A 15,083-nucleotide genomic window follows, 5' to 3' on the forward strand; every position below is an offset into this window, starting at 1 on the left:
ATAATACCCGGAGTACGCAGCTCAAAAGCATGAAAGGATAGAAATAAATTTTTGCAAAGTAAAAATTATATTTTATTTTATTTTATTTTATTTCTTTCTGAAAATCAAATTGCATTGCAGTAATTTCTGTCCAGTACACTGGAGTCCTACTCACTGGCCATGCAGTTCAAGTATCTGTGCAAATGGATTAAATTAATTAAAATGAATAAATTAAATAGATACAAGTAAGAAATACATCACACCTGCAAGGATCTGGTTGGTCAGGGAGTTACCGTAAAAGACTGCTTTTCTTCCCTGTGTCTGGTTTTACATTCGACACCTGTGGAATATTGTTTTCTTTTCTTTTTTTTTGCTATACATCCCACCCCTTTGTGTAGAGACTGTTTTTCAGGCGACTTCATAAGGTTAAGCATGTCAGTGTGTAAAGAATAATATTCAAATGCCTCACGCCTACAGCATGTGGTGTCATGGTCAGGAATTACTACATTCCAAACTCGATCTCATTGAAAGACTGACTAAAGTAGATAATAGTCTAACATTTTACCCAAAAGCATAATAATAGACTGTGAGCTGTTATATAACAACAGCTGCATAGTTACTGCACGCTGCTTTTAAAATTTAGACATTAACGCAAAACACTCAACCTTCAGGTTTTTTCTGGCCTTAAGTTAAGTTATTTTGATGGCTTCCCTGTATATATCAGGTTTTCTTAAAGAATGGCTAAATAGTTCAGTGAATCATGAATCCCTTCACATTCCTCCATATGATTTCTCTAACTTTTAATATAAAGAAAGAATTGTATATGAAGAGTTCAGATGCAAAAGCCTCTAGTCTATATTTTATGTATTTTATATAGTCCTATATTTTTAATGGCAATGAAAAGAACCTATTCATTGCCATTAAAGTGAAATTACTGAACTTACACATAGGAGCCTGGTGAAAATGCTCATTTTAGAATAACATTTCAAACGGCACTTAGAGGCTTTTGCATTTAAACTCTTCATATATTATTTATATTTTATGTTTTATAAATGGGGACTTTATATCTAGCAAAATTTTATCTTTCACCTATACAAACACCCCCCATAAAACAATCTACAGTAGTTTAAATCTGCACATTTTGAAACAGAAACATTGAAAATATTCTATGAATTTGTCCGAACTGACTAAATGAAATGTGCATGAGCAAAGGTAAATGTAACTGCACGTAAAGGAATAGCACAAAAAGCCAGACACTTATAAAATGTATTATTGTGACAGGTCCATCAGATAATTCTTTAGAAGGCGATAGCAAAACAACACAGGCAGCACACCTTAGTGTCACATGTCTGTGTGTTGAGTTTCTGTTTTGACCTAGTTTTTGACTGTGTCTTGTTAAGTTCATCGTTACCACCTGTTGTTTCATTAATTATCCCATTAGTTCCTGTGTTCTTAAGTCCTGAGTTCTCCCCAGTTCATTTGCCAGTTATCGTTGGTATTATGTGGTATGCTACACAAAATATTACTAATAAATAAAGGTTTTTATAAATTTTTCAATCGCTATGCCCATGGTTACCTCGGTAGAACCATAAAGGCACTTTACCATTGGCAATTAAAGGGGCAGGAGCTCGAACACATGGAATTAGTGCAAAAATGCTCAAAATGAATGAGTTACAATAAATTATGAGGAATCCCATCGTAAACTAATCATACACTACAAAGTGCTAAATTTACAAGCTAAAGACAAAGTAATTCAATTAATACAAATATTAATACAATTCGATCAATTTTCATTTAAAATCAGTTTGTACCTAAAATTAGAGTATAGTTCTTAATTATACATTATAGAAATATTCACAAGACGGCTGAATATCTTTTCTTGTGTGGACGGTATCAATGAGGCTGATATCAGATAAACAATGGTCACAAACTGACACCAAAACACTTTTTCCTGGCATGTCAATGTTTCAAAGTCAAAAGCCAAAGCATTTAGAGGAACATGAGTGTGCATAGATCTGTAGCCATGCGGCCTAAAATCTCCTTGTATTATGTTGTGTTGAGAAATATTCTTACTTCACAATCTTTCTGACAATTTAAAAAAATAAACTAGCATCAGAACTAGTATTAAAATAGCTTTATATATATATGCTTGAATATTCTTTTCTTTACACCAACAGTAACTCCAAGTGTTTAAAATTATAAATACATACATTACATGCATAACTTTTCAAACAGTCAAAATAGACAGAATTTAGAAACATTTACAAACATTTTGGTCATATGAAATTTCTGTATCATATGATAATTTTAAGGAAAAGAGAAAAGCATTTTATCATATATCATTTTGATATAGAAAAATAAATGAAATAAAAGAAATGTTTAGATCAATCAATAATTGTTTTTCATCACTAAACTGCTTCTTGCGATTGTTGGCAAACCTCCTGGCAAGAAGACATTCCCTCATGAGTACATGGTGAGTCCTATCCACTAAAACACAGATACACAAAAAGAGACTGTAAATATATGAACTGTGAATGAACAAAAATAACAAAGAAAATTGAGCAGAAATATTTTAAACACTTATATGGAACAAAATATGGAAAGAATATGGAAAAAAATAATACAAAATTATGTCAGGAACTCTAGATGGCGCAGTGCAGCTGATTGGTTTCTTTTCACATCAGCAGCCAATGAGCTTGCAGCTCAACATTTAAATACTCAGCTAGTGCTTGCTGTAGCAGTTGCAGAGCGCTTCAGAAACTCTTTCCCTTCCCCAGCTCCACCTGTTCAGATCTGCTACTGGGTAATTTCATGTATGTTATATGTACAGCAGCAGTATTTCCTATATGATAACAGCAGGATGTCTGTGGATGGATTGGCAGTAGCAAGTCTCAGTACGGAAAGAAAAAAAAAATTGCATCAAAACAATGCCCTACGATATTGCAACGCATCAAAGCACTCAACAGAGCACAGTCAAGAATAACTCGCCAACGTTTACTAAACTGTGGACTAGCTTTGACTTTTGCTGCTGATGTGAATGGTGATGCTTCCTATTTTAGTGTCAATTGATGGCCTTTCATTTTTTAACCAGAAATGTGCTTTTCTGCTGTTCATTGAAGTTTTCCGTGTCTGTTTCCCATGTCACGTAAAATGAGTCCATTTTAAATCGTTGATAAAAAAGGGGAGATACGTTAAGAAAAAATAAATGATCAGTTGTGGGACTATATTCTGTCATAAATTGCATACCATTCATTTCTGAACTTTCTACCATCCGTAACTGGAAATAAAATTACTGGTTGATAAGTTTGCACATGCTTTTGGTCGGTGAACTAGATCGTATACGTATACGTATTTTGAAAGACAAAAACCATCTTTGGAAGAATTCATGGCTAACTGCTCCGATTGCAGCGGGGCTGACATCAAGGATTCCATGACTAACTGCCCTCCCAATTTCACCCATGATCAGATCTATTCCACCAAGACCAAACACATTAACACTGCCATGTATATTACCATGCTAAACTCTCAGAGATTTGTCATGACAGACAAATGCTTTCATCAGCATTACCTCACTCTCATCAAGAGTTATCTTCCCGTTTTCACAGAGTCTCTGGAATATCCCTGGTAAAGAGAATAAAGGCTGTTAATATGTAATAAATCCAAAACATAATACCCGGAGTACGCAGCTCAAAAGCATGAAAGGATAGAAATAAATTTTTGCAAAGCAAAAATTATATTTTATTTTATTTTATTTTATTTCTTTCTGAAAATCAAATTGCATTGCAGTAATTTCTGTCCAGTACACTGGAGTCCTACTCACTGGCCATGCAGTTCAAACGCATGACAAGGCATATGAAACCCTCCAGAGAGATCTGTTCAGTAGCACCACCATACCGCACAAACATGAGATTGAGAATATCTTCATTTAGATGCAGGCCTAGGGTACAATAACCATGACATACAGTCAATACAATACATCTGCAATGTGTGAATGAACGTATGTTATATAAATATATCAATATTATATCAATACCTCTGTGTTCAGTTTTATGGGTCACTGGACACAGAGGGTTCAACAACGGTTCACCAAGAACAAAACATAAACTGTGTAAGTCTCAACCTGTTTTCTCTAATGCATTTTGCAGTTCGTTGAAAGACAAAACATCATCATTGGAAGAATCCATGCTGTAGAAGATATTCTGTAAAAAATCCTTGATAAATTATTCTTCATAAAACTGGGGAAAAAATCTAAATATAACTGAATACATAGCTAAATTTCTTGTCTAAATACAATAAAAATCCATAGCTAAATTCCTGACTCAAATACACTCACCTTGTATGTCAAAATACGGTTCCATAGACGAATGAATTCTGGTCCGTGGAGTCTTCCAGTAACATTGAACTATTGTTATTGTTACAGTCATGGAATATTTCTAGATCTAAAACATGTTTCTTTATAATATGATTGCGAATACAAGCTGAACCTGGGAGATCATCATCATTCAACAAATTATTTTTATGTTTTTAATTACATGCTTAAAGAATAAAGGATACGTCTGACATGGCTATTATACTTCTACAGGAATCCAGGCCAAATCCTTCAGTGTTTTTATGCCCTAAAAGGTATAAGTCACAAAAGATACATTTGTGAGATTTCAAAACTAGCTATATTTCACACAGAATGGACAGGATTTTAAAAACACTCACCTCCAAGTAAGTTTTCATGAAGAAGCCGTTGAAGCTTCTCAGCATCAACAACTTTATACTGTTTCCAAAGAAGACATTCAAAAGATTGAAGCTTGTTATATTGTTAAGCACAGCAGCTGCGGTTTAATGTAATTTTTGATAACATATTAGCTTTCATATTTACTTGATCAGAATATTGCCGAAACAGTGCTTTAGTTTTTGATCTTTCATCCACTTCTTCAGTGTAATGGACCTGAACATGAGAAAAGATAATGATGAGTAAACTGCTAAAATGACAACTAGAACTGAACTGTTTTGTCAGAAACTAACAGAAATAAAAAAATATATAAAGTCCTAAGAGATTTAGAGGCCTAAAACAAAGTCTGAGTTGAGATATCTAGTCTTAATCATAAATTGTTATTTTTAATTATATTTAATTTCAAGTTTATTATGATTAAAAATATTGAAAAATAATATTTTTAATAGAATCAACAATAGTGTAATCATCAATATGCAGAGAAGGGTGTTTATGCATTAGATTCTGAAGTTGTAATTATACTAACTTTATTTATCAAGTTTATTTAATTTCCATCTTATAGGTGCATTAACAAAAACAGGACAACAATAGGATTTAGCTGCCCGCAACTGCAGAGATTTGCTGAAAGAAGAAATATTTCAGTGTGTATTTCTCTGATTGCACATTGACAAACTCAAACAAGAGAATACTAAAGTTTTGCACTGTGATTCTGTGTATTATTACCTCAGACTCGCCTAAAAGATCCACAAGAAATTTTTTCTCCATTCTTTCTGTATCCTTTCTAAAGGGAAAAAAAAAAAATTAACCAGTGTAATAAAGAATAATTTTGAACATTTTGGAGTATACATGACTGTGAATTTTAATCTTATTCCAAGCTTAAATAAAATGTCAGTCTATCAGTCCTTTATGCAACTTACTGAATGTGGATCTCATTTTTGTAGAGAATGGACAGGATGAATTCTCCACTCTTATTGGGATGATATGTGGATGGTACGATGAGATACTCTCCCGGCTCTAGCCTGAAGAATTTCATCACCTGTCTTGCATCCTGAAAGGGCCTGCTTGTTACCACAGGCTTTCTTCCATGGAAAAAGCTTGATCCAAACTTTCCCTCAGATCTCATCTAACAGGTAATGAAATGAAAATTAGTTCCCTATCTGTCGGTCACTATAAGTTATGACAACATTAGGGGTCTTACTTGGGAGCCCCGATCACCTCTGAGTTTAAGAGAAAATTGGTGAATGGATTTTGCTTGCTTGCCATTTTGAATATCAGTTATATTGATAACTTTCTTAATTTTAAGCGGCTCATGTTGTTATGAAAATATTTGCATATTGGGTTGCTTGGGAAAGATCACGCAACATTAGAACAGCCCTCTGTCTGTGCTGCCTTCATTTACTTAATAGTTCTCATCACAGGGACCTGGTGCTCCAGCACCTCAGCTGGTTGGGGCTTTGGGTCAACTGGAAAAGTTCAAGCTCTCCCCTGTGCAGAGAATCTCTTTTCTTAGTATGGACTTGGACTCGGTCAACATGACAGTGCATTTTACCAACAAGCCTGCCCAATTAGTGCTGACCTGCCTGAATTCTTTCAGAGGCAGGAAGGTGGTCTCACTGAATGGCATCTGCAGCCGCTGTCATGCTGTTCAAATTGCTCCATATGAGACCACTTCAGCATTGGTTACACAACCAGTCCCAAGATGGGCACGGCACTATGGCACACATCACATGACAATCACGCAGATGTGCCGCCACACAATCCGCCCCTGGTTGGACCTTGCCTTTCTACGGGTTGGGGTGCCCTTAGAACAAGTGTCCCGGCATGTTGTCATGACAGATGCCTCCAGAATGGGCTGGGACGCTATATGCAATGGGCAGGCAGCCTCAGGGTCCTGGGAAGGCCTCGACTGGACGGGAAGTGGCAGACTGAAGTGATCTGCCACTGGTTGGAGCGTAAGCTGTCACCCTCCACCTTGAAAGTATATGTCGCTACTATCGCAGCACATCACATTGCAGTGGACAACCAGTCCCTGGGGAAGCAAGACCTGATCATCAGGTTCCTGATGGGTGCCAGGAGGTTATATCATCCTGGGTCACCCCTCGTACCATCCTGGGACCTTTCTGTTGTCCTGGCGGGACTTCAGATAGATGGATTTGAGCCACAAGAGTCAGTCGAACTTAAGTCCTGTCTTTCAAGACAGCGCTTCTGACTGCGCTCACTTCCATCAAGAGGGTCAGGGACCTGCAAGCATTTTCAGTGAGCTAAGAGTGCCTTGTGTTTGGGCCAGCCTACTTTCACGTTGTCCTGAGAGCCTGGCTTGGATACATGCCCAATGTTCCCACTACTTCCAGAGCCAGGTGGTGAACCTGCAAGTGCTGGCCCTGGGGGAGGAAGATCCAGCCTTGGCATTTGCTATGTCCCTTACGTGCCCTGTGCATATACATGGACCACACCCGGAGAATCAGTAGCTCTGAGCAGCTCTTTGTCTGTTCCCGAGGACAGCAGAAGGTGAAGGCTGTCTCCAAGCAGAGGCTGGCCCACTGGATAATGGATGCCATCACCTTGGCGTACCATTCCCAAGATGAGCCGTGCCCCCTAGGGGTGAGGGCTCACTCCACCCAGAGTGTACCCTCCTCCTGGGCTTTGGCGCACGACGATGGCAGACATCTGCAGAGCTGTGGGCTGGGTGATACCTAACACCTTTGCAAGGTTCTACAACCTTCGCATAGACCCTGTTTATTCCCATGTGTTGCAAGCGCCCTTTTTCTCCCAGTGGAGTTCAACAGGCGACAAACCCTGCTCAAGCAGCCCCAGCAGTCAGACTCAGCGGAGGAGTATAACCGCAGGCCAAGTGCTCGTATTAGCATACCCGGAGCTCTGGTCAGCCCCTGTACTGGCCTAGGTGTCCCATATGATGAGATTCCCTGTGGGAAATCCCATATGTTTATTCTTCCATGTTAAGTTTTCCCTCATGGTAAACCTGTGTCTTCCCCTTGACAGACCTGCTCTGTTAGTTTTTGCTGACAGTAGTTCCATCCTACTCCCAGGTAGGACCTGCCTCAGAGACCCATTCCATATGTACAGTAGTACTGCCCCTAGGTCTGTCCATAGAAGTGTCTACCCATGTCACCTCCCTATGGGCATGATGTGGTCTCCATGCTTCTCCAGCATTCATCTAGCTAAGATGTGAAAAAAAGAAAGATATCAAGCAGTCTTTCTCTGAAGGTTGAAATTCATTCTGCTAAGAAATTTTTGTGGATGGAACAGCAGCATGGCCTTCTCCAGCAGCAATGTACTCACCATTGGCCCCTCTCGGCACCAAGGTCAGTGAATTTGTGCATTTGTTTTGACATGCCACGGCTTGTCAACATTTCCAGTGCCACAGGTTGTAACGCTGTTCAGTGGTTGTGGCGCTTTCTATAGGACCCCTATCGTCATCACGCCATAACTCGTAGTGACTGACAGACAGGGAACGTCTTGGTTATACAGTATATGTAACCCTCATTCCCTGATGAAGGGAATGGTGACATTATGTCCTCTTGCCACAACCCTGAACCAGTCACTGAATGCCGGGACACAGTCTCTGCTCCTCAGCATAAACCTGAATGAGTGGATGCATGCTGTTGCCTTACAGCAGCGATTCTCAATTCCAGTCCTCGCGCCACCTCGCTACCCCGCTCTGCATATTTTGCATGTCTCTCTTAGTTAACACACCTTATTCAGATAATCAGCTCGTTAGAAGAGAGCTCCGTGTATGAACTGTGTTCACACAGTGTTCGTTGCACGGTGAAGCGATGATCATTCTAGCCAATCACAGTCATATCTGTTGCACACATGAACACAATGACCAATCATCGCTGTTTAAGAATCTGCTCAACAGCGCTCAAATGTTAGTGGGAAATGGACATTTTTTAATTTTCAGTACCGATTGGTATTGCGGTCGGTACTTTTGACAACACTACAGGGGAGTACGCAAAATCCACTCAATAATTCTCATTGGCGTTGGAGTTGATTGGGGCTCCTATGTAAGACCTCTAATATCATCACAACATAATGTCTCCATTCCCTCCATCAGGGAATGAGGGTTACGTATGTAACCGAGACGTTCACTGAACATGTAAAATGAATGTGTCAGAAAGGTATAAAAAATAATGTAATATATATTGATACAACCTGAAATACACAGTATATTTTTAAACCAATGTGATTAACACCAGAAACTGTGATATAATTTATATATTTTACTTGCCTCAGGTGGAATCTGTGAAAGTTCAAAATAAAAATAAAGGTTACACTTCAAACACAAAGGTATCATACATACACAGTACAACCATATTTATTGCCTTTTTTGTTAATACTGACTGCAAACACGTAGAATCCGATGCCATGGTGTGCAGCGCGGCGTCTGTGTCTCTTGTCAGGTTTCTGTATGAGAGTCACCAGAACATTGTTCTGGCCCTGTTCGCAGCCCTTATCAAAATCATTAATCCTCAGCCAAAACTGGGGGTTTTTACAGAAGCTGTCTACAATGACAGGAGAGATGTATTAGAAGCAGCTTTGCATTCATAACCAGCTTTATAATTCAGTAAAAGCACCTTCATAATTCATGCAGCCTCCGTCTGAGCTCCCAGAAACCCAGCTGCCATGGTGGTACTTGGAAATCCAGCGACAAGCAGACTTCCCTTCCAGAAAATCAGGACTGGTACAGCAGATATCCATGTTGTCAAATGTTCTCAGGAAGTCATTCATTGACATCCTGAAAAAATTTTTTAATTAATTAAATCCTACACAAATTGTATTTTGTGTTTTAGTACATTTTAAGAATGTAAATGAAAACATGGTTCATGCTCACCAGAACTCTCCATTTTCATTCACAATGAGTTGTTTGTGTTCCTCATTGCTCACGGTGTTCCACAAAGGTGATCTGAGAGAATTATGCAAAATAAATATCAGGACAAAGGATAACTTTGACAGTTAATAATTCTAAAATTTCACAATTTTTATGTTTTGCTAATTTGTTGCTTTTGTTTTTACTGCCAATTGTTCTGCTAGTTGGTTATCTGCTATAATGTTGAATAAAAGCAGAGCTTACTTGTCACTCCAGTCTCCTTTCCATTCACTATCTCCCCATGGGTTGAACAATCTAACCAGCTTAACTGGGTTTCTACCACTCATGACCTGTTGAGCATGATTTCAACTGCACATATTTAGTGGTATATAAATGTGGCAGACCTTTTTAATATTTTTTAAATAATATCTTTAACAGACTATAAACAAAAGGTTACATTTGGAAATGTTGTAATATTTTTACAAGAATTTTGAAGTAAAATGGCTATTTTTAATTATTTGTTGTGCATTCAATGGATAGTAAAAGATTCTTCCCAGCAAGTTCCCACACACTTTCTAGCAGGAAACAAGCTTGTGAAATCTAGAAAGAATTCTGAAAAATCTCCCTGAAGCAACCTGTGGTTAAAGTCCTTGCTTAATATGTTCCTCACACAGTATAAATGGGTCTTAATACATAAAATTATATAGCTGGCATCAGTCGGGGTTGCCAGATCTATTTAACAAAATCCTCCCAATTGTTAATTAAGATCACCCCAATCACAGTCAAAACTAGCTTTTTTTTTTTAAATTAATTAATTAATTTTTTTTTTAAATAGTCCAATTCCATGGGTAAACTGCAGACCTGGCAACACTGCCATTATATTTTATGAAAGGATCCACTGCAAGAGGATTTTAGTTTGAACTGATTTTAAACACATTGAGCTTTTATCTCAGAACAATCATTAAGACAAAAAGGCCAAATCAAGTATAAACTTGTAAAGAGTGTGTGCGTTGAATCAAGTTGGCTGGACTTCAGGCATTTTCTTTTGTCTTTAAAATATTATTCTTGGGATCTTATGACATTATCTGATGCACGCTGAGACTTGAATTGTGCAGTCTTACCTGGTAAACATTTGTCACGGTGTAAGCGTGGCCCAAGACTATGCCATTTGGTAACTGCTTCTCTTTCTGATTATGTGGAAACATATAGAATAATAATCCCAAGTTATTTTTAATTTTTTTGTCTAGGCATACAGAGAAAAGTTATTGGAGGGGTTTTGCAGAGTGAGAGAGAGAGAGAGTGTGAGTGTGAGTGTGTGTGTGTGTGTGTGTGTGTGTGTGTGTGTGTGCGTGTGCGTGCGTGTGCGTTTGAAGGTAATTTGGGGTTTAGTTAGTAAACAAGATGGCTAACATCGCTTACAGTATTTTTAAATGTAATCTATATAATCAAAGGAATCACAATATTATGTTTTTAGTTTAGCATGACCATGAGTGTAAGATATAATTACTCTTTGCTTACCCCTGGTGGAGTTTCACAACCCATAATGACCTCTGACTGGTAAGCACGGTACATTATCTCCCACAAATCACTAGGAGCTGTTTTCAGTTCATAGTGCATATGAACCCCACCGGTAAAGTCCAAGAGGGCCTCAGATACTCGACCATTATGCATGTCAGCGTAGGAGCCACACACCCTGGAACAGTCATTATAACTCAAAATCGTTTACCACAGTGTAACAGACATACATTTGAGGACAATTACTGCACATGAACCACAGGTCGAATTACAGCCGTGCTTATATTGAATACAACAGTCAACTTTATAAAGTCACAGAAAAAGATGTACAGGCACTTACTTGGCATATGCTTTCTCCAGCAAGGCAGGCCAGAACTCATTAAATGTTTTTGATTTCACAAAAATCAGCTGCCGGCCGACTGTTGGCAGTTTGTCATCAATCACAACATCATACCAGTTTCCAAACCGCCAAAACTGTAAATTTACATAGTGATTGAACAACTGATACAATGAAACAGAAAAATATACTAACTATTGCATGGGGTTTCGATGGTTAATCATATGGTCAAAACAGAAATAAATATTCTGTAGGAATTTGTAAGAGGAACTTACTCTGAAGTGAAATAAACCAGTATAATTGTGGCTGAATGACTGTCCGTCTGGAACAACCTTATGTAATAATTTGTCTTGAAATGTTAGAGCCCCAACCGATGCCAGAAACCAACAGTTTCCTGAGGGAGGGAGGGAGGGGGGAATACCAGCAATACTTTATTTCGATAGTCCACTTTAGACATTCTACTAACAGTAAGTAACTTTGCAACTACATGTCAACTAGCAGTCATTACAGTATTAGTAGACTGTCTGCTTAATATCTTCTAACACTTTATTTTGATGGGTCCACAACATACTGACTATGAGAAACTTTGCAAGTATATGTCGACTTATTTTACTAACCCTAAACCTAACCTAACAGTTAGAGTTAGTAGACATGTAGTTGCAAATTAATGAAAATTAGTTGACATGTTGTTGACATGTAGTTACAAAGTTACTTATCGTTAGTAGAATGTCTAAAGTGGACTACCAAATTACGTGTAACCAAAATACCCTATTCACCTATTGCCACAGTAAATTTGATGTTTCATATTTCACAACTCATATATGAATTTTTCTAGTTTTGCTAGTTTACTTTGTTTTCAGAGGAAATTTATTTTGTAAGATTTTTTAAGGCATGGTAGCAAGTCTTGCTCTTCAGATTAAATTAAATTTTGCTGTACAGATTCAAATAAAATTTTCCGTATGACAGGTTTTTCTTTGCAACAGAATGTTCTGTTGTCTGGATCAAGTTTTGTTAAGTTTGGGCATTTTGTGGAGCAGATATAGGAAAGACCATTTAATTGGATTATACATTCGCAACACTTTTATAAATCAAAATTCTTTTAATATCCTTTGTCATGAGGGTCTTTAGATTACACTTGCCAGATTTTATGCAAATTAAATCAACGGCCAAAGAGAGTTTAAAAAAAGGTGTTTTTTTTTTGTTTTTTTTTTGTATCATACCAATTTTTGCTACCCTTCCATTGGGGTACCTAGCACAGTAGTTCGGTACCTTGCAAAACGTTGATTGGTTGACAGAGAATCATCATTTGCGCGTGCTACAAAGGGGAATGACAACACAAAGGGAATTTAATGATAAGCATCTCCTTCACTCATTCTGCTATGCTGCTCATGTGTGTTGGGCTTGTTTATATCATAGTGCGCAAACACAAAAAAAAATATACAGTGTATTTTTTGTAATTTTAGAGAATGACGTTGATTACTATTTTCCCGGCATACACCACGCTTGTCAAGTAATGGTACTGTTTGCGGTGGAAACGCAAGCTATCGGGATGTACCGTAATGTACTGTACTGACCTATAATGCTCGGTGGAAATAAGCCATAAGATTTACAGCAAGGGTGTCCAAACCTGTTTCTGGAGGGCCACTGTCCTGCAGAGTTTTGCTTCAACCATAATGAAACACACCTAAACCAGCTAATTAAGGTCTTTAGATTCACTAGAAACTTCTAGGCAAGTGTGTTGAAGCTGGTTGCAGCTAAACACTGCAGGACATTGGGACATTGGGACATCCCTGGTCTATAACAACAAAATTGTGGTTATCCAGACATACCTACATTCCCTTGGGCATAGTCAAACCTGGACACTGTCTTTACAATAAATTCAGCCAAATTTGGATATAATACCTGGAAGAAATTAAGTAATACAGTTTCAGTATTGGTCAACTGATCCATTCTGTGAAAGGGATATTTTGACTGATGGTGTGTTTAGTAATGGCATTATCTTTTTCATCTTTCTGAATAATCTGCTGTAATATGTGACTACAGGTCAACTTTATTAATGTCTTTTTAATTCTTTCAAGCATTTAGCTTGTCACAGTCAGCTGATTTTAAATAAGACTCTTTTAGCTTTCAACAAAAGTTTATATTTTGTACTTCTTTTACATTTTGTGCAATATTGTCAGAACACACGTGCTGATGCAAAACGCAGGGCTGCCTACTTACCGTTGGTCTTATCCACTCCACCCTGGCCATATCATCTGGCTCCAGCAGCCCATCGCCAATAGAATGGGGATCTGGTGGGAAAAACTCATCAACAAATCTCTGATTTGTCTTGAGACAGTAGTTTTGTATAAAGTTGTAGTCCTGATCCATGAACTTCAGAGGATTTGTTTCAGAGCCCATACCACCCTTCATGTTGCGGTCGTTTACGACTTTTAAGCACATGCCATGTGGAACCATTGGAGGAGGCATTTTGAAATCTGTCTGAATTTCTTTTTTTTTTAAAGAGGGAAATACAAGAACAACACAAGTATATTAAAATGCTATAAAAAAAAGTTACCTCTGTCACATTCATGTCCAGCAAATGTATCACATGACATTCCCTGCCACCAGAAATCCCAGCCACAAACAGTTTATCTTCATTTTAAAGTAATTTAAGAGGTGTTTATATACCCTGACAGCTCAATGCATCTGTACATCTCGCAGTTCCAGATGATTGTCCCTGTTGGCATTTCTATGTCTTGCTCTTCTAGTCTTTGGATATAGTTGTACACATTTTCTATTAGACCTAATCAAATTCTATCCTGTACACTTACATTTACATTATACTTGAAGCATTTATTCAAAGCAACTTACATTGCATTCATAGCATAAATTTTATCTATTGTTAGTGCCATGCTCTACTGTTTAAGCTTCAGATATACACCCAACATGGTTTATAAATTCTTACAGAAAAGCATCTAATGATGTTAATATGCATTAGCACACAAACACTTTACTATTCATAGATTACAACCTATTGAAAATGAAATGTAATTAAATTCATACTTATATTTCATACTGATACAATTTGATCAGTTTTCATTCATATGAAGTGTTTTCAACCAACTAGTTTGTATCTACAATAAAAAATATAGTTTATTCATTCCTATTAGACTAATTAACTTTAACTTATTGCATTACTGAATTGAATAAGATGTATATGTACCTTCAAGGCTGCAAAAAATTACTGGAACAAGAAGTTTTGCCCAAATGAATGGTAGTCTTTTCTGTCTGTGACTGGCTTTTACACACGTTTGCCCTACTTCATGCTTTTAAAACACCTGCAGGAGCCCCACCCAACTCCCAGCTTATGTGTTTGTTAACAAAGAAGTGTTTGGCAGAAGTTCATCTGAGTCTTTGTCATTCTGAGAAACTGAAATCCTTCACACTTGCGACAGAAAAAAATGTTGGCCAACATATTTCACAGTATACAGATTATTATTTTGTTTGCAAATAAAGACAATTTGTATTTCGAAGAATGGAAGTCTTATGAGTTTCAGAATGACATGAGAATCATCAAAGTATCCTTTTTTAATTAAATGTAAAGAAAGAAAAATGTAATTATTATGAAACATTACTATTTACATACTGCTGGTCTCTTGCATATGACATTATTACAGTCTAGATCAGCTTCTTTATTCAGAGTGCCAATAGAGCTGCTG

At 37.5% G+C, this 15,083-nt stretch overlaps 1 protein-coding gene across 1 annotated transcript; it reads right to left on the bottom strand.

Annotated features, from left to right (window-relative positions):
• Positions 1-2,133: 2,133 nt before the first annotated feature.
• On the bottom strand, positions 2,134-15,083 carry LOC131523295 (calpain-1 catalytic subunit-like). The gene is made up of 22 exons (XM_058749581.1): positions 15,011-15,083; positions 13,603-13,871; positions 13,212-13,284; positions 11,658-11,776; positions 11,386-11,519; positions 11,049-11,223; positions 10,652-10,717; positions 9,795-9,880; positions 9,555-9,626; positions 9,298-9,458; positions 9,065-9,225; positions 8,952-8,963; positions 5,620-5,825; positions 5,426-5,483; positions 4,850-4,918; positions 4,687-4,744; positions 4,534-4,595; positions 4,313-4,381; positions 4,100-4,178; positions 3,800-3,916; positions 3,548-3,600; positions 2,134-2,466 (listed from the first exon to the last, which is right to left on the bottom strand). The coding sequence occupies exons 1-22, from the start codon at positions 15,024-15,026 to the stop codon at positions 2,440-2,442; spliced, it is 2,142 nt and encodes a 713-aa protein (XP_058605564.1). The 5' UTR covers positions 15,027-15,083; the 3' UTR covers positions 2,134-2,439.

This window comes from Onychostoma macrolepis, chromosome 17 (genome assembly GCF_012432095.1).
Source record: "Onychostoma macrolepis isolate SWU-2019 chromosome 17, ASM1243209v1, whole genome shotgun sequence".
Classification (NCBI taxonomy): domain Eukaryota; kingdom Metazoa; phylum Chordata; class Actinopteri; order Cypriniformes; family Cyprinidae; genus Onychostoma; species Onychostoma macrolepis.